This window comes from Amphiprion ocellaris, chromosome 6, assembly GCF_022539595.1.
Source record: "Amphiprion ocellaris isolate individual 3 ecotype Okinawa chromosome 6, ASM2253959v1, whole genome shotgun sequence".
NCBI classification, from domain to species: Eukaryota; Metazoa; Chordata; class Actinopteri; family Pomacentridae; genus Amphiprion; species Amphiprion ocellaris.
This window is the reverse complement of record NC_072771.1, coordinates 17,461,773-17,484,705: the sequence shown is the minus strand read 5'-3', so window position 1 is coordinate 17,484,705 and position 22,933 is coordinate 17,461,773. Positions and strand designations below refer to the sequence as shown.

The 22,933-nt window shown below is 40.5% G+C and overlaps 3 protein-coding genes across 4 annotated transcripts; 1 reads left to right on the top strand and 2 right to left on the bottom strand.

The window, feature by feature from the left end:
* Nucleotides 1–549: 549 nt before the first annotated feature.
* On the top strand, nt 550–10,664 carry adamts13 (ADAM metallopeptidase with thrombospondin type 1 motif, 13). 2 transcript variants are annotated; one of them, XM_023296128.3, is made up of 29 exons: nt 550–723; nt 1,014–1,080; nt 1,251–1,384; nt 1,611–1,694; nt 1,857–1,981; nt 2,070–2,216; nt 2,824–2,958; nt 3,211–3,361; nt 3,475–3,579; nt 3,658–3,809; nt 3,892–3,955; nt 4,306–4,432; nt 4,524–4,672; nt 4,774–4,894; nt 5,138–5,218; nt 5,308–5,489; nt 6,159–6,315; nt 6,461–6,590; nt 6,677–6,856; nt 6,987–7,185; nt 7,263–7,365; nt 7,444–7,573; nt 7,730–7,906; nt 7,994–8,198; nt 8,715–9,042; nt 9,124–9,267; nt 9,356–9,535; nt 10,043–10,218; nt 10,319–10,664. In XM_023296128.3, exons 1-29 carry the CDS (start codon nt 646–648, stop codon nt 10,472–10,474), a joined length of 4,167 nt encoding a protein of 1,388 aa, XP_023151896.2. In that variant the 5' UTR covers nt 550–645; the 3' UTR covers nt 10,475–10,664. The 2 variants fall into 2 exon arrangements, with proteins under 2 accessions (XP_023151896.2, XP_054867628.1); XM_055011653.1 differs by lacking the exon at nt 10,043–10,218.
* Nucleotides 10,657–17,474, bottom strand: LOC111586481 (carnitine O-acetyltransferase-like). The gene is made up of 14 exons (XM_023296248.3): nt 17,313–17,474; nt 15,451–15,720; nt 15,023–15,141; nt 13,468–13,521; nt 13,183–13,348; nt 12,862–13,036; nt 12,580–12,758; nt 12,387–12,487; nt 12,177–12,296; nt 11,962–12,084; nt 11,732–11,867; nt 11,584–11,646; nt 11,359–11,496; nt 10,657–11,250 (listed from the first exon to the last, which is right to left on the bottom strand). Exons 1-14 carry the CDS (start codon nt 17,337–17,339, stop codon nt 11,035–11,037), a joined length of 1,887 nt encoding a protein of 628 aa, XP_023152016.1. The 5' UTR covers nt 17,340–17,474; the 3' UTR covers nt 10,657–11,034.
* Nucleotides 17,475–17,877: 403 nt separating this feature from the next.
* LOC111586988 (immediate early response gene 5-like protein) lies at nt 17,878–19,342 on the bottom strand. The gene has a single exon (XM_023296847.3). The coding sequence runs from the start codon at nt 19,197–19,199 to the stop codon at nt 18,321–18,323; it is 879 nt and encodes a 292-aa protein (XP_023152615.1). The 5' UTR covers nt 19,200–19,342; the 3' UTR covers nt 17,878–18,320.
* Nucleotides 19,343–22,933: the final 3,591 nt, after the last annotated feature.

The window sequence follows — 22,933 nt, the reverse complement described above, 5'->3', positions numbered from 1 at the left end:
CCTGCCAGATAAGCAATTTAGTGTCGGTTTTACGCCTGTCATGAACTTAAGGGATGTTATTTGTTACATTCTTGTGGAGGAGCCTCCTGCACTTCTGCTCCCTCCCAGCCAGTTTCTACTCATCCACAGGATCGTGTCTGCCCTCCAATGGCTGAAACAGGAAACAACAACACACACAATTATTTATTATAATTGCAGAGGGATTAATTTGGCTGTGCTTGCGGCTGTGAAAGGTCTAAATATAACTATGGGAGGATCTGAAGGTGGATTCTGGTTTCTAAATAAAGCACAGCAGCTCCAGAACTGATTGTGTTCCATCATCAGAACATTTCAGATATAAAAAGTCTTCATGGATTATAAAAGTTTTGGGTTGTTTTTTTTTTTGCTCAATGATGAAAGGCATGAAGTAACACAAATTAGTCATAACACACACTAAAAAAGGCCAACCAATCGGATCTGTCCTCTTGGTCCCAGATCTGAAGGGTAAAAAAAAACAGCAAATGACGTGTGACTGTCATCAACTTTGTCCCTTCTGTTTGCATAAACACATGTAGTCATACACTCGTGGCGGGGCTCTGAGTAGGAGGATCACATACTGTCCTGGTATTAAAGCAGAGCAGGTAGACACACAGGAAGAGGCGAAACATGCTTTTTATGACTCTGTTCTGTCTGGTTTTGCTGCGGCCTGGCTTCAGCGCCCTAATGAGTTCTCCATTGGACGAGGTAGGTGGAAAGCTGCGGGTGAACAGGAGCACTGTGGTTAGTAATTCCACTGCTCGGGACTTCTGCAAAGTACATTGAACTCTTCAACTTTAAACTGTTTATCATCCTGTGAAAACCCACATCCTACAGGGAGACATAGCTAGGTTTTACTGGCTTTACATGATGACCATTAACAAGCAAAAGATTCTGATTTTTATGTAGTATTTGGGCCACATATCTAAATTTAGTTACAGTGGGTCAAAGTTGCTGTTTTAAAGGAAGTAAAAAATGTCCTTTGTTCCCTACAAAAGCTTTTTCATCACTCCGCCAGTCAAAGACACATAGTTTCCTATCGTGGTTCTTCTCCTGATACCTCAGGTATGTGTTTCAATTGCAGTTTGAAGACACATAATGGAATAAGAGCTGTCTTCTCTCTCTCATGGTGTAATAAATACAGTAAAATATCATCAAATAGTGCTTTTTTAAGGTTTTAAAACAGTTGTAATGCACATGCTGAGGTTATCCATGTGTCTTCTTCTTGCTCATAGTTAGTGGGCGGCTGCGTCGGTCGGCTCTGGTGCCTGATATCACACATCTGGAACTCCTGGTGGTAGTAGGCCCTGATGTGCAGCAGGTCCACAAGCAGGATACAGAAAAATACATCCTCACTAACCTCAACATTGTAAGTCTGAACTCAAATGTGCAGTAAGGGCATCTAAGCTGGATGCTATGACAAACTATGGATGGATAATCAATAAACAATGCATAAAAATCTGTTGAGATGTTGTTCAAAGTATGTCAAAATGTTTCCATAACTAGCTCTAGAGTGCAGTGCAGTACTATAGTCTTGTTACATGCTGAACATGGTGAAATATAATAATCTGGCACATATTCTAATTTCCACCCAGGCCTCAGAGCTGTTGAGAGACATGACCCTGGGCGCCAACATGAGGGTGCACCTGGTCCGCATGATCATCCTGTCGGAGCCAGAGGTAAGTGGTTTCCTGCTGTAACTCAAATTTCAGGAAGGAATATAGTTTTGTGCAGCAATCAAAAAGTCTTATAGTTGTGGCAGTTAAACATTGTGCTACTGCAGTTATTCAATCAGAGCAGAAATTGATTTTTACATCTTGTTCATGTGTTCGTTCTTCTAGCCAGAGATCCAAATGTCTACCAACATCACCTCTTCTCTCAGAAGTGTGTGTGACTGGGGCAGAAGAATCAACCCCACCAATGACACAGATCCGCTACATGCTGATCTTCTGCTGTACATTACAAGGTATGCTAGGTGCATGAATCTGGCTGAGTCATAAGTAGGTGTTTTATATTTTATGAATGTGCTGTTTTGTGTTTACTATGACTAACAGGTATGACCTGGTGCTGCCTAATGGGAACAAGCAGGTCAGAGGTGTAGCCCAGCTGGGTGGAGCCTGCTCCAGTGAATGGAGCTGTGTGATCACCGAGGACACAGGCTTCGACCTGGGGATCACCATCGCTCATGAAATTGGCCACAGGTAAAACACAGTCAAACAAACGATCAGCAAAGAACCTGTAGTGCACACGATATCTGTTTAAAGCTTTATTTGCATATCTTGATTTATGTGTTTGCAAGTTTTAACTAATTGTTAAGTAATTTAGTAATTATGAGGAAAGCAGAAACAGTGTTAAGTGAGTACACTCGCAATTGCTTAACCCACATTAATTGCTTCCATAACCTTTTAATCAGTTCACAGCAAGTCAGGTAAGCAAGCAAAATGATAATTTCATCCTCATTTATGTGGATGATTAGCAAATATAGAAAAACAATGCTCAATAATATAGTAAATAAGTAAAACTTCACTTGCTTTAATTGAAGGTAAGATAATGATAATTTGGATATGCAGATCACAATAATCAGTGGCATTATTGGACCCTGATTAACTGCTCAAATAAAGCAAAACTCACTTTTCATTTTTATCCCTGTAACAGCAGGTACAGGACTGGTTGGAAATGTGTTGCAGCTGGGGTGAAAATTTGAAAATATTTGTAAATGTCATCAGTCATCTTTAACAGCTTCAGGACAGAAGCGTCCCACAATAAGACTACTTCAATATATTTCACACTTTATTTCCTTTCACCCAGTTTTGGAATCAACCACGACGGTGTCGGAAACACCTGCAGCAGGAGCGGCTTCATGATGGCCTCTGACGGAGGCTACAACAGTGTGGATCTGACCTGGTCCCCCTGCAGCAGGCAGCAACTTCTCACATTCTTCAGGTGAGCTCAGAGCAGCTGTGCATGAAAATCTCTTTCATTCATCATGCAGACATGGCACTGTTGACAGGACATTTCATCTATTAGTCATAATGTTTTCACCTTAGATTAGTAGAGTTGCTGGCCTTTTCACATTATGAAGGATTTCCTTTTGATTTGAGGCCCTTTAAAGTCTAATTTCATGCTAAATGTAGAAAACCTGGCTAAATCTTTGAGTGTGATAGAATGGGATGTCACATGTATTGGTGTTCCCAGTGAAGGGAAAGCTGAGTGTGTAAAAGATCTGCCTGCAATGGGAGGCTCCCTACAGGACTGGAAGCCTGGACTGTATTATGGTGTTGATGACCAGTGTCGTATAGCTTTTGGTAAAACTGCCAGAGCATGCTCCTTCACCAATCCAGACCTGGTATGTCGCCTGTAATATGAGCTTGAAACCACCAGGTGGCATTTCATATCCAAAACATACAATATTAACACATTTCCAATCACGTTTTTAATATTGGCCTCCTTTCCCATCAGCCAGCTTGTCGTGTTCTGTCCTGTCACATTAATCCTGATGATGACAGCTCCTGCAAACGCCTTCTTGTTCCTCTTCTGGATGGGACAGAGTGTGCTCCTAATCAGGTACTGCTGTGAGATCAATGAACAATTTTGGTGCAATAATTTTCCCGGGCCTTCATGAGTTGCAATCCTCTCTTGCAGTGGTGTCTCAAGGGTCGTTGTGTGTCTCCACATGACCTCAGCTCTCCTGTTGTGGTCCACGGTTCCTGGTCCAGCTGGTCTGAGTTCTCTTCCTGTTCACGGACGTGTGGTGGAGGAGTTACACTCCGCACACGGCAATGCAACAACCCAAGGTAACAGATGTGACGCAAGCATCAGTCAGACACAGTGTTCAAGATCTTTGTTTGGAAAATGTCTGCCATGTCTAAATTGCAGACCTGCATTTGGAGGGAATGCCTGTGGAGGTCCAGATATTGAGGCTGAACTTTGTCACCAGCAGGTAAGCTCTCCCTGGGTATGTTGACAGTGGGCCTCCATACAGTAGGTCAGTGTTATTTACTCAGTGGATCACTGTACTCAGAATTCTTCCAGTTCTAAGGATCTATTGGTAGTAGTTCACAGCCTGTGCTCCTATTAGAAGCCTCAAAAGCATAAGCAATGATTGAATGATTTAGAATTAGAGGCAAAGAAGTCATTTAAAAGCAGGAGGATGCACTGCACTCAGTGTCTCTACTGCTGTTTGATTCTAGGGTTGCAAACTAGTCAGTGATTGATTCAGACATATTCAACGACAAGCCATACATTTCTGTATTTTTAAATCCTATTTTGTCACTAACTATGTTGCTGTAGCCTTGTGAGTGCACCCAGCTGGATTTCATGGCAGAGCAGTGCTCGAAAACAAACCTCCAACCCCTCTACCTGCAGCCACACACCGCCTCCTTCTACACCTGGATCCCAGCTCTAGGCTTTGCACGAGGTGGGTTTAAAGAACATTTTTTTGATGCGTAAAGAGACATAACCGAGATCTATAACACTATTAGAGAATGCTTTCTCTGTGTCAAAACCAGGGGATGAGCAGTGCAGATATATGTGCCAGTCAGATGGAGAAAGCTTCATAGTGAGCCGTGGCTCTCAGTTTGTGGATGGGACTCGCTGTGAGTCAGACACACCAACACCTTTTGGCACCACAGCTGCTTGTCTCAGAGGCAAATGCAAGGTAGAGATGGCTAAATGAGACGACACACGAGAGAACAGATGCAGTTTTACTCTTAATCACTTTTTAAAAATTTTTTTACGCTTAATATGTTGTCTGGTCAGCTGTTTGGCTGTGACGGTGTGCTGCACTCTGGGAAAGTGAGGGATGTGTGTGGAGTGTGTGGTGGGGATGGATCCTCCTGCAGTTTGACATCTGACTCCTACACTGGTGGTCAGGCTAAAGGTAATACACGGTGTAGAATTACTGAACATGCTCATATAAGTAATTTATGAAGAAAATATGCCAAACACCGTCTAATTCTTGCTTCTGACATACGATCATTTACTTCTGTTTTCAATGTTTTGAGACAATAAATCTATCTTTAGGGCATTGGGCTGTTTGCAAGAAAAAGATTTGTGTTTGTTATTGATTGTAAAAAATAATTAACTGTCCTTCACGAGTTATAACTCAGGTTTTCTGTTTCAGAGTACACCACCTTTCTCTCTCTGCCAGTAAATGCAACACAGGTTCATGTTGTCAACAGAGCACCTCTCTTCACTCATATGGGTGAGTGGCATCACTGCACAAGAGATTTCATTTCTGCAGCACCACATTAACAGGATTAAAAGTTGGAGTTATTTTTTTGGCCTTTGCAGCTGTAATGGTTGGAGATCAGTATATTGTGTCTGGAATGGGCAGCATGGCGCTGAATGTGACTCACCCCTCCCTGCTGGATGAGAACCGCTTAGAGTACCGCCTCCACCTCACACCTGACCTTTTGCCTGCGATGGAGGAGCTGCTTCTGCCCGGTCCACTGCAGCAGGAGATGAATGTACAGGTCAGGAGAGGAAAACATATATTTTGAAAGAAATATTTAAAGCTGCAATAGGCAGAAATCTGAAACAGAACAGCCCGGAATTGAAAATTCCGCCCTTTTCACCCATATTGGACAGATTTTTCCCTTCTCTATCCAACAGTCAAGCCAAAAGTCAGCATCATTTTCAGCCTCACTACGGACTCAAATCCCAATTTATCTGAGTAAAGTTTTCTGTTGAACCCATTCATCCACTTGATACTACCACTATTGTGGATTTTGTTGCTCTTTATACTATCTATAATATATACTATTATTATCTAAAAAGGCTTGTGATTATGAGAAGTCTTCCTATTATGGGCAACATTTCCTGAAGCCTGAAAACAGGAACAATAAGAAGTGCATGAGTCCAGTTTCTTTTCAGACCTTTTGAATTGCAATATGCTGGAAGATTATTATGGAATTTTCACCAATAATGGCATAAAAATACAACCTACACAAGCCTTTAGAACTGATCTCACACTTCAATTCAAGCGCGGACAATATTCAAACAGCAATAATGTAGCTTTCACATGTTACAGCTTAGATATTAATCAATTTGATATCTAACATGATATTAATTGAATAGAAACTGCAAGAAAATACAGGTGCGTGTGAAGCAACTGGCATTTCTGAATGTTTTTCTGATTGCAGATTTATCGCAAATATGGAAAAGACTATGGAGAGAAAACAAATCCAAACATTAGCTACCAGTTCTATGTCCCTAGCAGAAGAAGCGACTTGACAGACATCACACCTAAAGGCAAATGGACCATTTTTACAACACCCTGCTCAGTGTCTTGTGGATCAGGTCAGTAACTTAATGCTGAAAATATATATATATTATTTTAGAAACAGACTGACTACACATTGCATCATTGTATTTTTTGTTTAAGAAGCTGATGGCAGTTATGAGATTACAAATGAGTATTGCACATAGCTGCCCTCTCTTACAGGTGTACAGAAGCAAATGTATGCCTGTGTAGATGAAGCTACCAACAACCATTTGGAGGAAAACAACTGTGAAACATCTCCTCCAACCACACCTCCCCACACAACCTGTCAGCTCTCACCCTGTCCCCCCAGGTAAGGTTCACACTCTTTTTTCCCCCTCTCCTCTGACATACAGCTCAGCACAAATGAGTACACATGAATAATTTACTATTTTCCAGATGGGATGCAGGGAAGTTTGGGCCTTGTAGTGCCTCCTGTGGTGGGGGAGAGAGAGTGCGTCCTGTAAAATGTGTTCAGAAACATGGATCCGATGTGGTAACGGTTCCAGATTCTGAATGCCCACCTGATACCACTCCACACACAGCTGAAAAATGTAACCTGCAACACTGCCCTGCCAGGTATATACCCTACACACTACTCTTCACATTACTTACTAATTACAGCACATGTGATCCTGTGTGCACAGAATATGAGGGCCTTGCTGTGTTATTCTCCTGCCTCAGATTGAGTTCTTATGTGCGTTCACAGATGGCATGTGTCTGAGCCAGGGGATTGTTCAGCGGTGTGTGGGCCAGGGGAAGCCAAACGAGTCGTGTCATGTGTCCGGCCAGAAAATGATCAAGATGTTGAAGTGGATCAAAGCTTCTGTTCAAAGCAGATCAAACCACTTGATTCTGTGCCGTGCGTGGTGGATGTCTGTCCCATTGGGTGGGAATCTAAAGGAGAGGTAAAGTCAAAAATAACTCAAATCTCACTGTCATGTCAGAACACTATGCATCTCTAAACACTGTCTTTGCTGACCAGGAACAGCCCATTCTAAAGTCTGGTTTGTTACCGCGCTCTAGACAGGCTCCGGTGTATGTGTGGAGCCCTGTTATTAGCCACTGTTCAAAGACCTGTGGCAATGGTATGTTAAAAAAAATTAAAAAACCAACACATTCACTTATGATATACTAACTCAAGGCTCAATGCTTCTGTACTGTAGGAACCCTGCAGGTGTGGTTTTCATGCGTGGACCACCAGACCAGACAGGGAGCGCCCGACTTCCACTGTGATGCTTCTACTAAACCTCATCCTCAGTCTGAGATATGCAACACTTCTCCCTGCCCTGCTATGTGAGAAACCATACTAAACATGTACTTAAGATACAGGATGTTTGTATGATATGATGCAGCATTTCTACATGTTTGTATGCAACAAATAGGCTGTGACGTCTATCTGTTTTAGAGAAACAAGTTGTGTTGCAGCAGTGTATTTTTTCCAACAACCAGGTGGCGCTCTAAGCAAGGAGTCTGCAGTGTAACGTGTGGAGGAGGGGTGGCCAACAGGGTGCTGTACTGTGCAGGAGAAGCAGAAGGGGAGGAGGTGGTTGTGGAGGATTCAGAGTGCAGTGACTTTCCCAAACCTTCAGCAGTGGTTTCATGTAACACTCACAGCTGCCCAGCAAGGTAAACCACATACACACAAGAAAAAAACACGCAAAAAGGTCTGAAATCAAAGGCAAAATCTTCTCACCACCACTGTCACTTGTCCAGGTGGAAGGTAGTCAGGTCGTTGCCCTGCTCTGCATCCTGTGACCTGGGTGTAGCTCAGAGGATTGTGTCTTGCGTCCAGTTTGTCCATGGCAAGGAGAGTGTGGTGTCAGAGGAACTCTGCCATGCAGCCATGAAACCAGCCACCACAGTGCCCTGTTTGGTGCAAGTGTGCACCTTCAGGTGGGAGGTGAAGCCGTGGAGCCAGGTACATTTCACAGAACAAAGAATGGAAAATGAAGATAAGATTAAATCAGATTAGAACACATTGGACAATGAATAGATACAAGCTGAGATGGTTTATTGAATAGCTCTCTAAGCAGTTTTTAACCTTCTGCAAGGGCATGCAACCCTGTTTTATTTTTCATCTACCCACTGCCTACCTGAACTTTGTTAATTTTGTCATACACTACCAGTCAATCAAAAACCAAATCAAATCAAAAATCGAAAGTTTGGACACACCTTCTAATTCAGTGGTTTTATCTAATTATTTTATACATTTTAGATTAATACTGAAAACATCAAAACTATTAAAAAATTTTTTATGGAATTATGTTGTAAACAAAAAAGTGTTCCTCTTCAGTATTAATCTACAATGTAGAAAATAATACAAATAAATAAAAAGCACTGAATGAGAAGATGTGTCCCAACTTTTGACTGGTAGTGTATATTATCTGTTTATGCATGTTGCGACTGAATCACCTGTCTTTGTGTTCCTCTTCAGTGTTCAGTACCCTGTGGATATGGGATCCAGTCCAGAGCTGTGTCCTGCATGGGCCCCTCTAAGCCTGATCCCCTCAGCCCCCTGTTCTGCATGCACATGCCCAAGCCAATCACTATTCAGGGCTGCAACATGGGAGTCTGCAGTGATGTGCTGTCCAAGTCAGATGTGGCCTCTGATAATACCACTGCAATAAATACGGTCATGAGGGTTAATCTCACAGAAAGGCCTCTCCTGTCTCCAACCGTGACCAATAAAGATACAACACAGAGTCCGACAGAGGCCATCAACATCCCACAGACCACCACAGCAACCCCAACACCTAAATCCAGTTAGTAGGCATAGATTCTTTGAGTGCTCATCAAGAGCTGAAGCAGAGAGTGATTGTAATAACAGAGTGTGCTCTTTTCAGGTGCATGTGGACAGCTACTCCTGGAGGAATCAGGCACGGTGGATTTGAAACATGTAACCAGCCGCTGCACGGTATCCATAGGTCGACCCCTAGATGAGGTCATTCACATCAGAGTGCTATCTAGCTCCTTGGACTGCACAAAAAGTATGTTGCAATCAATATGTAAATGATGCCATTTCCTAGGGAATGGCTACTCCAGCAAATTAATGTCTGTAACTCTGTGTTCTTACAGAGGAATACGTGGCATTTTTTGACCGACTGGCATTCTTGAGGAAGTGTGTGCAGGTAGCTGGTAGTGAACTGATCAGCAGAACAAATGTCCTGCTGGTGCGTCAACATCTTCTCCCAGCTGGGAACGGGATTGTTTTTACCTACAGTTCACAGAAAAACATGAAGAGGAGCCATCACCGGGGTAAAACGGCTTGTTTGGTTATCATATGGGATTTATGGGTTGTATACTGTCTCAAAAGATAAATTTATTGTCACTAAAAAGATGCCTCACTTGCTATTTAAATGAATCCAATCGTAAGAGAACTGAGAGAAATGTTAAGAGACTATTGCAACACAAAGGCTCAGAATCAAATTTTCAGAGATGTATGAAATAGTGTGAAGACATTCACAATCTAATGCAATTCAATACAAAAGCCCTGCAATCAACTCAGTGAAGCTGAACAGATTTTTTTGGGTTGGTAGAGTGGTATTGTTCGATTAGACTTTCAGCTGTACATGTTGTGATGTTTTACCCCTGCTCCATCTTAATATAGCAAAAAGAATACCCTAGAACTGAATCTGCAGCTGACAGAGTCTCAACAAATGTTCCACATTTTCTGCTGTAATATTCTCTGCTGGGCATTTACACTAAACTGTATTTGATTGTGCAGGTGAGGTGAATTAAATGTACCTCATATTTGCCCCACAGACTGCGACATTCAGCTGTTTTCCCCCAGCGGTGTCTTTGAAAATCCCATAATGTCCAGCACTAACCACACCTGTCGAGTGCTCATCAACGCCCCTCCCTCAGTGAAGATCAGAATCCAAGCGCAGCACATAGGATTAGTATTCAACGCCACCAACTCCCAGTCTACATACATTATGGTGCGATCAAGCTTTTCAACACGTGCTGTTTCAGTACGCTGCACACTTAATAGGAAATAAGTGTAATAACTCCTGCAATATTCTTCTGTTTTCTGTTCAGATCCGGGACATGGATGTCCTAAAGACCAATGTGTTTAAAGGCCAACAGCTGTTTCTGTGGCACTCCTCTGGAAATATGGCCGAGATTGAATTTCATGGAGACTACCTGCATTCCAAAGGGAGCTTTAGAGCAGAATATTCCTTTCTGCGTCGCTGATGAGAAATATTAACTATTTTGAAGAGGTTTTAATCGATGTGTATGTTAAGTTTATGATACTTAAGTTTTTGTCACAGCGACTAACTTCTGCTCTGATGAGCAAGAAAGACTTAAGATCCCTTATCATGTGATTGTCATACCTATGTGTGAATAGTTCTGACCTGAAATAAATCATAAACACATCAAAGCACTCAAAATCTTTAAGTCATTATGAAGACCGCACCAGGAACTGTTTAAGTATAAACAAAGAAAAAATTGTTTATACTATTACAATTCTCCATTTTATATATATTTATATATATATATATGAACACAATATATTCAAATGTAAATTGCTTGAGAATTGCTTCTCATCTCAAAGGCAGTGCATTGACAGTCACATATTACATTTCCCACATCCCCTTTGGTAACCAGTTTCCCCTCAGCTCAAACACACTCAGTACATTGTGCGTTTATGCCAGCGTGGCATTCAGCCAACGACTCCGGCAACGACTCGGTTCGGTTCCAGCTCCCATGCAGCCTGGTGGGACACGAACACCACGCCAGGCTCCTGCGTGAGATCACTGCTTGGCTGTAGCTGTGTCTTCCAGGAGAGCTCTCATGTCCAACAGCGCATCCTCTACAGCCTGGGCAAACTTGGCAGCATTCGTCTCCTCACAGCTGTTGAAGGCTGTGATGGCGATGTTGATGTGCTCATCCATGGGATTGTAACAAACTCCATAGCCATCTGGCACCATTGGACCAAAGCACATCACACAGTCTGTCTTGGAGCCGACCTGGACAAGGCAGAGATGAGGGCAAATACACAAGTAAACGAATAATGACGGCAAAAAATCATTTGCTCTGTAATAATAGACTGTTGGTTTTGTTAGATGCAAATATACCTGGCTGGTGGAGAGGTTATAATGATGAGCCACCGCAAAGGAGGTATCCATGAATATCTCAGGCATAGAGGTCAAGTCTTCAATGCTCTGCCTCTTCAGCCCGAGGAGGTGTCTGTCTATGGCCTGTCCATGAATTGCCTAAAAAAAAGAAAAGTTGAATGTGTAGAACTGAAATTAATCAGATATTTAAAAAATATACTATTTCTGATGAACTACAGCTCTCACATCGTATGTCATCTGCTTATGTGTCTGAACAGCCTTTTCCAGCAGTGCCAGCCTCTCTGTGTTCTGTGGGAAACATTTACTGCTCAGTCAGACATCTTACATGTTGCACACACCGCAACTGTTGGGGAAAAAAGCGGTTGAACATTACCTGTTTAGCTGGGTCCTGCATTGCCTGGACAAAGTGCAATGATTCGACAGTAGTTGAACGGATTGCATCTGTTCGCCCATACTTAAACATTCTTAAAGATGCGCTCTCATAGGTAGCACAGCAAATATTATACATCCTAGAATATAAAAAACAGCACAACAGGAATAAAACACAATACTACTTATAATATATGTCTAGCATAAGTTTCATTACAAGAAAAGGGTCATTACCTGAAGTAGCCAAGTTGAAGAGCCATTTGTACAAATGCATCTGGACTTAGCTTATATTGCTTTGGCACATTTTTCCCAAAATGAGAAAACATAAGAACCTTCACATCCAAGTCATGTACCATTCTAAGAAGACAAACAAAAGAGGGAGTTAAATTAAATGTCTGAGTCAGAATCTGAGGCACTAATACCAATCATCAAAACTGTACTTTACATACATGTTCATATTCTGTTTGGCTTTCTCAATGTCTCTCTTGACCTCGGGTGTGATGTTAAAACGCAGTTTCTGAGGCATGGACAAGGGAACCATGGGAGAGCGAACTACTTCATTCCTCTGCCTGTTGAGAAAATGGGAACCACTGAGTCCATTTGAATGTATTTAAAAACAGGCAAAACGCTTCTAAAAACTGAAAAAAAAAACAACTTACATGTATTTAACAACGTAATCGATGAGAAACACAATGGGTGGACCCTCAGCAGGTGCATGCTCATACACCAGTCCACATGTACCGTCTTCCCCAACAATGAACTGAGGACGATTTGTAAGTACATTCAAATTCTCAACCACTGCTAAAGTCCTGTTTATTATTTTTAATGTTAAGTCATTTCTCTTAAACTTACCTGTAACGTCTTATCAAACCAGCGGTTGCCGCTGTTCCACCGAGCTCCTCCTCCATGTAGCATCTGAGCAGCCACACGGCTCTGATAAAGCTCATCTGACACTCGTGGCATTGGAGCATCTAAACAAACTGTGAAGATACTTTTCTGGATGGCACGGACTGATTCCTTATTCGTCTTATCTGACAAGAAAAAGAAAGACATTGACCATCAGCTATTATCTCTAGAATACCGAGAAAATGTACATCATGCTGATACTGAAGCGTCTTCCCCTCTGCTGCTCACCTTTAATCAGGTTGTTATAGGCTTTTCCCCAGGTGTTGCGATGCTGTGATGTAAGGATGCCAATCGGTTCCTTGTTAGTCTGCAAAGAGGAGTTCCAGATCTTCTCCAGCTGCATGTAAATCTGATCTACTGTTAGTCGACTTCCATCGCTGTTGTACACATCCAAGACAAAGAACTAGGGAAGAAAGGCCAGGTTCATTTAGCCACAGATCCAGTGTTTCTTCAGCAACTACACAAATGATAATACATTGTACTATCAAAGTGTCTTTCTGGGATATTGAGAAGTGCAAAAATGAGGAACAGTAGTGCCATCTAGAGTACCTGGAAGTTGTGGACCACAGTGATGTGGGTGGGAGGTGTTTTTCCTATGGCGTGATTGACAATGCTATCTCTCTTTGGTCCAGGAATACGACAGGAGGACAGGATCTGGTAATACTGGTCCATGCACAGCGGCTTCCCACTCAGATACTCTACAGGCAGGGTCTCACTGTGACACAATAGCTCACATTATTTATGTGTAGTTTTGTAAACCAACGGCCATTTACGTTGATAATGAGCTCTCTATGACAGCAGTAAAATGGCTGTGATAAAGTAAGGCAAACTCACGTGTCAATCATTTTTTTAAAGTCCAAAACTCCTGCAATTAGTTTGGCAGCAAACCTGAAAATAAGAATCATGTGCATATGGTGACTCAGCTTGTGTATTTGGATTAAAGCTCCAAAGAGTGCATACGGGTGGTGAACAGAGATCACAAAATCCAGTTACTAGTAATCAACTCTGAATAGAGGCATTCACGAGTAAATACTAGAAATATTGACGACAGTATTCTGGAAATTCATTCTTTTAATAACACCATAATAGAGAAAGTGCAACACTATAAATATTGAGGCATTTATGTCAATGAAAACTTCCTTTTGGAGTGCATATTGACTAGCTGTTATCAAAGCTGGGATTCAATTTTGGCATTCTTTTGAGAAATAAATCAGGTTTTCCTTTATTTTATTTTTAGAAAAATGATTGTTGAAGCAGTTTTCCTCTTGGTGTTGGAATATGGGTTTGTTATTTATGACCAGGCAGCCAGTTCCTCTCCCAAACCTTTATATACAGTATATCAGTCCACCTTTAGATTGATCACTGCAGATAGCTACAGAACGCACCGTTGCCTACCATATCAAAAAACCTGGCTTGTCTGCCCTGTCAGTGAAGAGAGATCAAGCATTTGTTTTCATCTATTTATAAAGCTTTTTCTTTTTTTTTTTTTTTTTTTTCAAAAGCTCCCTCCCCGTCTCTTAGCTCTGCTCTCTTGGAATGTTGGTAGCCATCGTACTCGCTCACAAACATGGCTCACCTTGCAGGTGTCAAAAATTTAGTCCAGAGTTCAAAAGCCCTGCTTTCAGGGGCTGTGCCCTTCATACTTGGAATATGTTTCAACAAGACAAAAAGGCAGACCTCATTAATAGCAGTGAGACAGTTCCACGGTTTAGTTGCTGCTCTTAGTGAGTCTAACTGCTGTTGCTTTATAATATTCAACTGTAATTCCTACACTAGTTAGCATTGTTAAATTTGGTTTTACAGACTGTACCATGTGTCCATCTTTTATCGCTATTTGATTTTTAAAGTGTCTGTATTTATTGTCTGTCTTCACACCATTGTCTTTCAACGTACTCTCTGAGGTTTTAAATAATATTAATGAATGATCTAATGGTACCACTGCAGCCCTAAAACTCTAGCACTTCCTTCACTAGAGCACCATGTATTCTACATGTATTAAATTCTTATGATGCATTATATCTCTATGCACCCACTATGTTGACTGCATATCCCATGGGTCGCAGTGGTCAAAAACAGCTGAGCCATGGTATGAGCAGCCAAATGGCTTTAAATAGCCAGCATGTGGAGGGAAGACTTTGCAAAGGTCAGTTTGAAACTCCAGCTTCATACGAGCCTATTTACACTCTACTTCAACACAAAGTAAATCACAGCTTTATGACTGTGCATATAATCAGACAATTAAGGTTTATAACTGATGGCGGCAGAACCCAGATAATTTACAGCATCATTAGAACTCTTCTTTTATGTGACGATAGAGATGTGTTTAATTTAAGAAAAGCGGTTTCGATGGTTTGTGTGACTGGTTTTACAGTGGATGCTGGATTCTCACCTCATCTGTCCTTGGCGATCGTGAAAGCGCATCTGAGGCAGGACAACCCCGGGACTGGTGTAAACTGCCACGGGCATACGGCAGTCTAGATAGGCTGATTGCATCCACCATTCTGACAGCTACACATAAACAGCAGTAGAAGAAAATGGGATATTATATGGTTGAATATTTTACGACACGGAGGCACAAAGATGTCTAATACAGTTAAAGATTGAGATAAAAAAGAATGGCCTGCCACACAGAATTAAGGCCAGATTAGTCTTTGTTAGTGCTTGCAATTACAAAGGACCTTGATTCACACTGAGCAGCAAGTGGCCTCTAGTTTATTTAATCAAGACACTTCAAACATTTACTTTCTGCCACAGAGGACTTTTACCCTCAGCTTGTCCACCTCAATAAATAAAAGTTAAATAAAAACAAATATATACCCAGTTATCTGTCTTGCGTGCACGCCGTTCCAGGCCCTTCTGAATCCTTTCTCCCACGCCACCCTTGAGGAGCTCCTGGACCAGCTGCCGGGTGTGTTCCAGCTCCTCCTCGCTGACGATGGGCTCTAGAGCAGCCAGGTAACGCTCACACGTTTGCTTCAAGGGTGGCACGGGCAGCTTAGGTAAACCCTCCTGGTGCACCAGCGACCTTTCTTGGATCTGCGTTACCGGTCTCACCAGGCGACATGGCTTCACCGAGCCTGGCCGCAGCTATAGGACACAAATGTGTTAAATGCAATCAATCCTCTGCAATTACAGATTACAGAGGCAATGTATTGGAGTGTCTGGAATCTAAAAAGTATCACAAATGTCCAACTGTGGTCAAATAACAGAACTGACTACACAACTATAAATGACTCACTGGGTTGATACAAAACAGTAGGGTGACCAAACATCTGGTTTCCCAGGACATGTCCTGTCCTGGCCGTCCTGATTGTTTTGTATAAAGTGATGAAAATTTCTTGGTTTTCATTTGTTTTTCGTTGGGCCACTAAACTGAACTAAGTTTTTGTACATTTGTGAGAGCTATTTAGTTAAAGATGGATTGCTAATATAGCAGAGGTATTTTGTAGTTGTTTTTTTTCCCAACACAGAAAAGACATTATTTCTATCATTATTCCATTCGTTATTTTTGAAACTTGTCATTACAAAACATGTTGAGCAACCTCTGAGAAACCTGTCTAAATGTGTGTCTTTGGTTATAGATAGTATTTGGTAATATAACAATTTTCTATCCATACAGAGGAGGCATACTTTAAAAATATTGAAATTTTAAGGCATCTTCGAGTAAACTTTGAGTATATTTGAGTATCTCATTGCCAGGCCGAGTGTCTTGGTTTTCTGTAATCAAAATATGGTCACCCTTGAATAAGAAGATTAATTGCACCACAGATGTCAGTGGCCTCACAAATCTCAGTTGTCAACATGTTGCTAAGTGCATGCAATGGAAGAGTGGAACAGTAATAGGTTTAAGAGTATTTCAGAGTGTTAAACTAAATTTCTAATTATTTACAAGGGCATATATTTCACAGTCAGCTCCAAAGCTAGAACTAAAACAGCTGAATGAGGCAGTTACTATTTGTTTGGACCCACAGGTGAAGACTCTGCCAGCTTATAAATAGAAGGTTGACACAGCTGAACCTTTGGGGATGGCAGCTCAAACAAATATACAGGCAAGAAATCTGTACGTGCACTTGTGGCAATTAAAATTAACTCGTCATCTGATCATACTCAAGTGAGAATGAACGCAGAAGCTGTGGTAAATAAATGCTACATCATTAATGGACATGAGTTTGAGCTGCATGTGAATACACAGCAACCTTCAGGGAACACTGTGTTCACAACAAACTGCGACTTTCTGCAAAAGACAGCCGTCAGGGAACGTTCAGTAAACGTTATTATTACTACATATCACGCCAAAGAATAAGTATAAACCCTGATAACAGTGAGAGTGGATTCTGTACCGACTAAAACAGCTTCTATATTAAGCTACTGTCCTTCCAGCAACATTAAGCTAACGTCAACACATGCTAACGGCTACATTAAGCTAACATGTTGCAAAATGTCACGCTGCGGAGCTGCTAAAAACGCACAATTTAACCTCTGCCGAAGCAAATAACGTGCATTTGAACACCATGCATTAAAAAAAATAGCTCTATATGAGTCTAATGTTGTTGCTGGTGTCCTGTGCAGCGCCCCACCCCTTTACTAGGTCCCATGCCCAACAAGCAAACGCTACGTTACTGCGCTCCTGGCTAATACGCACTTAAAATACATGTTAAAAAACACAACAGCAGACTCACCACGGCTCTGACAAAAACGCCCAACATGTTGTCAGAGAGACGCGCTGAAGTGTTTGACTGTCCTGGATGTATGGATGGGAAACCTTCGGGCAGTCATTTCTCAAGGACAAGCTCACCGTCTATTCTCAGCTGTCCGCCCCCCCCCGGACCCACCGAGCACAGACAAGCGTGATCTTGGCTGCGCTAAAAGTCCTGTTTTTTTGACTGGACTTTGGTGCAGCTGAAACTTGCACTTTAAACAATTATATTCAGCCCATATTTTTCAAAAGGCTTCCCCATTTCATTATTTTATTATTTTATCAGAGGAATTAAAGCCCTAGAAACATCAATTAACGTGTATTTTTTTACTTTAAATATTAATAGATTTTAAAATTATAAATAATAACCAATAAGAGCGACGAAATAATAGCAAATTTTACAAAATAAGCCTACATGGTCACTATAAAGTCCACATATATAAGTTAAGCACGTGTGCACACTTGAGAAGAGGCCCAAAATCAAAAAATAAAAGCCCAGACTCAGTGATCAGGAGCAGAAGTTTCAATTTAAAGTCAATACATCAGTGTTTCTTTTAAATTCTGTTAGTTTTATTGATTACTCAAAGCAGGCCCTGATATAAATAATACATTTACAGACTGATACTCTGTGTGGAGCTGGAGCATGAGGCTGTACAGATCTTTACTGGCCACATGATGGTGCTCGTCCAACATCTTTCCAGAGAAATAACTCATTTCTTCAGGAAACACAAACCAAAGACAGACTCCAGTTCCCCCCAACAAACGAATCACCAGAAAAATAAGATACAATGAATTTATACTGAGTGAGAAAAATAGATAAATTGGCACGAGAAATTGTCAGTGTGCAAAGGTAATCCTAAATGGATATGAAGCTCTCACATTTCAGCAATATTTTTCAATAACAGAGCAGAGAGAGAGGATTGCAGTCGTGTCATGGTTTATTTTCAAAGCAATAAAATAAAACGATACAAAGAAAAAACAGTCATACAAATCAAAATGCTTCGATTGCTCTGGTCCAGCCGCTGCCTGTTAACAGTGTATGTTTTAAACAAATTGTCTGAGCGGCGAATATTTGCTCAAGGTCCGTCTGCTGCCAACTCACAAACTCAGATAGTCCACCTGAACCCAACACTGAGATCAGGTTGGAGATGTTTGTGCTGTCCAACTGCTCCGAGTCTGAATGTGAATCATCCTCACTCCTCATCCTTTTGCACGGCACCGGCCCAAAGTCTGGCAAATAAAACTCTGGATCAACAATATGATAACTTGTGTCCATCTTTCGCTTCTTTGCGTAGCACTGCGCGCCCTGCGGCTGTTTTGGCTGCGCGCAACAGTCTGAGTGGAAGTATCCATTCGTGACAGTTGTCACCACATGGGTGTCCAAGTCCAGGACAGTCTTTTGGTTGGCTTGCGTGTTCGGGATAGGTAACTCCCAGGAGGATTTGTCCGCACAGCTCCAACAGGCTTCCGAAACCATGAGGTCAGAGTCACTTGGTGCGACCATTGCGCAGGCAGATGCGTCTTGGTGCGCCACCTCTGCAGGCTGGCCGTGGGGTTGGTGCGCTCCGCAGTGCCAAGTGTCCGACTCAGCCCCAGTAAAGTTGCAGTAGAAGTCATCAGCCAACTCCGTAAAGCTCCCAGTCAATTCAAGGTATTCTTGCCTCTCGCGGACCGCCGCTACATCCTCATACGGATGCGTCCTCTGCGTCTGCGACAAGTTTTTGCTCATATAAAACTGCCTGGCGTTTCTCAGTACGTACGTTACCAGTAAGTTCTTGTGGAGCTTGATGCCTCCTCTCTGCGTCCTGGAGCTTTGGATTTTCCTCAAAGAAATGGAGATCAGATTCTGTGCGTCAAATGCACACTCCATCCTCAACCGGGCCACCCGTTCTTTCCTCTCAGTCTCTCAAATCAGTTGTTTCCTAACTGAAGAAATATTTAAGCCTTTAGTTGAGATTCCTACTAGATTCGTGTAGACTGTGTCCATAGCGCTCCATGTCTTCCCAGTAAGGGCATGGATTTGCAACTCTCATCTTTCCTTGCCACGCCCTCACGGAGACATTGTCCAATGGGAGGGAGGCGGTGCTTCTGTTATACGCAAATATCACTACTAGCCTCATTCAAAATGCACGTAGGAGCGGGCTGCATGCTGCATTTCACTAAATGTGTTCTGATCTTTAAAAAATATATCTCAGTGCGCACTAAAATCGTCGGACTTTATTGTCCATGTAGAAAAGAAGAGAAGAGAAACAGAGGAATGGAAAAGAATAGAGCAGAATACAACAGAACAGAATGGAAGATAGAAAGTAAGAGAACAGCAGAGCAGTAGAACATAGAGGAACCGTGTTATAGAATAGAATGTATCAGACAAGAACGTGTAGTAAGAGAAAAGTTTAAAACTGAATAAAACACAACGCAGTTTAGGAAAGAGCAGTGAAAGAATAGAAGGGAATCAGCAGATAATCGAATATGGAAAAGGAGAATTTGACGGAACAGATCAGAGTAGAACATCCTGTATGAAAGAGTCATAGAATAAAGTAGAACAGAATAGAATAGAACAGAGTAATACAGTAGAATAGAACTCACTGTAAAATAGAGTGAAATAGAGAAACAAGACTTAACAGACAAAAAAGTTGAACATAATATAATATACCACAGTACAAATTAAAGAACAGAATCACCTGATAGAGAGAACATCAGAGTTGAATAGAATTTATACCATATTATAGAGGAATAGAACAGAACATACTATAATACAAATAGAGAATAGAACACACTGTAAAACAGAGTAATCGAATAGAGTACGAAAGAGTAAAAAGACTTAACATTCAAAAGAACCTAACAGAATAGAAGATACCATCGTACAAAGTAATAGAATATGGCAACATGACTTTACAGAGTAGAACAGACTAGAAAAGAACACAATATAGAAGAGAGTGAAGGGATTTAACAGAGAACATTATAGAATTGAATAGAATAGAACATATGGTAGTACAGCGTAATAGAATAGAACAGAAATTATACTACATTATAGAGAAATAGAACACAATAGCAAGAGATGTAGAGTAACAGGATTAAACACAGAACAGAATAGAATAGAATAGAATAGAATAGAATAGAATAGAATAGAATAGAACATGCAACAGTACAGACTAACAGAATAAAACAGAACATACTATGATATAAGAAGAGAATAGAACACACTGTAAAGCTGAATAATCAAACAGAGTAGGATAGGGCAGCAAGACTTAACAGGCAAAGGAACTGAACAGAACAGAAGATGCCATAGTACAAAGGAATAGAATAGAATAGAATAGAATAGAATAGAATAGAATAGAATATGGTAACATGAATTTACAGAGTAGAATAGACCTGAAAAGAACACAATATGGAAGGGAGTGAATGGATTCGCAGAAAACATTATAGAACTGAATTTAATAGAACATACTATAGTACAGAGTAACAGAACAGAACAGAAATTATACTATATTATAGAGAAATAGAATAGAAATTATTCTCTATTATAGAGTAAGAGACTAGAATAGCAAGAAATATAGAGTAACAGCATATAACAGAATAGAACAGAATATAACATACAATAGTATAGACAAACAGAACATACGATAATACAAGTAGAGAATAGAGCACACTGTAAAACAAAATAAAAAAATTAAGTAGAATAGGGAACAAGATTTAACAGGCAAAAGAACTGAACAGAATAGAAGATACCATAGTAAAAAGTAATAGAATAGAATAGAATAGGGTAACATGACTTTACAGAGTAGAATAGACTAGAAAAGAACACAATATAGAAGAAGGTTACAGGATTTGACAGAACACATTATAGAATTGAATAGAATAGAACATACTACAGTATGGAGGAATAGGATAGAATTCAGAGTAACAAACCAGAGTAGAAGAACAGAATAGAAAAAATAGTAATAGTATATACTAAAAAATGATGAATATAAAATAGTCAAATATAAAGTAAGACAGCAGAAGTAGTACAAATAGAACTGAAACAGCTTTCTAGATCCATAAATGACAGAAACATTAAGAAAGTTGAATATAAATAATAGAGAATAAACAAGAAAACGGGGCATTCAGAATAACAAGGTAGACTTCAAGCTTGCACTTGAGAATGTCAGTATTTCCCCTTTACTTAGATCATCTGGATGACTGTTCCTTAAAGGCAGGGCTGGTGAGTACAGCTTTTCTAAAAGGTATATCATTGTTTTACACTCATCTATACAATATAGTACCATCCATCCTACAGTATATAGGAACTTTTATATGTATTTTATCTTGCACCACAGCCCACTACGTTGTACACTACCCTCAATAGTTTATGAAATACTATACTATGGTATGCCATGGCATGCCATGCCATACCATACCATACCATACCATACCATACCATACCATACCATACCATACCATACCATACCATACCATACCATACCATACCATACCATACCATACCATACACTATACACTATACACTATACTATACTATACTATACTATACTATACTATACTATACTATACTATACTATACTATACTATACTATACTATACTATACTATACTATACTATACTATACTATACTATAGGTTAGCCATACACAAATATAGGCTTAATTTACACACACACCTTCAGTAAATGCACTGTCTAAAAGTGACAATTATGTCATTAGGACTACTTCTGACAACAGAAATACTGTCAGTGCACTCAGAGGTGTGTAAAAGCTCTTTGTAGAGAGATTATCTGTCATCTGTGTCCCACATCTGTTTGTATGTACACACACACACACACAGATGGCTGACATCATACTGAACACCTGGATACGACTTTGATTTCCTGCCAAATAGGTGAATAAGGGGGACAGTCACTATTATGGTTATCATGCTCTGATAATACTGTAAATTGGAGTCTGACACGTGCACTCTCTCTGGAATTTGGTTTTAAATGACAGAGAGCAGATTGATGTTGTGTTTTATGTTACAGAATGGCACAGGGATTGTAATAATGACAATAATGATAATAATCAATTTTATCTGCTCTTGAGCACCTTTCAAAACCAGAGTTACAAGGATTAAAAAAAATCACAGTGTGTTGCAATGCAACACCACAGTGTTGCATTGCATGACATTTATGATGGTATAAACTGGCATTTTAGATTACAGACTTATTTTGTTAAATATCATGGAGCATCTACAGAAGTATAATCTATAAAACAAACTTATGGTAAAATATATACATGTCTAAATAAAACAAATGTGTAGGGTAAAGCTGAAGGTATATAGTGATGTTCTTAAGACATACCTGATGGATGAAAGATCTGTAAGGAACATTATCAGTGTACAGTTTGTTTGTTTTGTCTTGTTCATTAACTGTGTATTACTCCATAATTTAACCCTATTCAGCTTGTTGTAATACTATTTAGGCTAATACATAAATAAAAAGATAACGTATGTTAGCATATGACAAAACTATTAATACATGCTGAATGTGTTTAAATATAAATACATGTTCTTCTACTGTCTTTAAAACTTTTAGAAACTTCTCAAAATTTAATTGAGAAAATGAATCATATTGTTATAT

Bases quoted from the DNA above. Each gene is read 5' to 3' on its own strand.
- LOC111586988 (XM_023296847.3), bottom strand. From the start codon at position 19,199: ATGGAGTGTGCATTTGACGCACAGAATCTGATCTCCATTTCTTTGAGG.
- LOC111586481 (XM_023296248.3), bottom strand. From the start codon at position 17,339: ATGTTGGGCGTTTTTGTCAGAGCCGTG. The intron at 12,297-12,386 runs GTAAGTTGTTTT...TTTTCTCAACAG, and splicing joins GATTACGTTGTTAAATACAT to GCAGAGGAATGAAGTAGTTC. The intron at 11,251-11,358 runs GTATATTTGCAT...TGCCTTGTCCAG, and splicing joins ATAACCTCTCCACCAGCCAG to GTCGGCTCCAAGACAGACTG.
- adamts13 (XM_023296128.3), top strand. From the start codon at position 646: ATGCTTTTTATGACTCTGTTCTGTCTGGTTTTGCTGCGGCCTGGCTTC. The intron at 724-1,013 runs GTAGGTGGAAAG...TCCCTACAAAAG, and splicing joins TGAGTTCTCCATTGGACGAG to CTTTTTCATCACTCCGCCAG. The intron at 10,219-10,318 runs GTGCGATCAAGC...TTTTCTGTTCAG, and splicing joins CCCAGTCTACATACATTATG to ATCCGGGACATGGATGTCCT.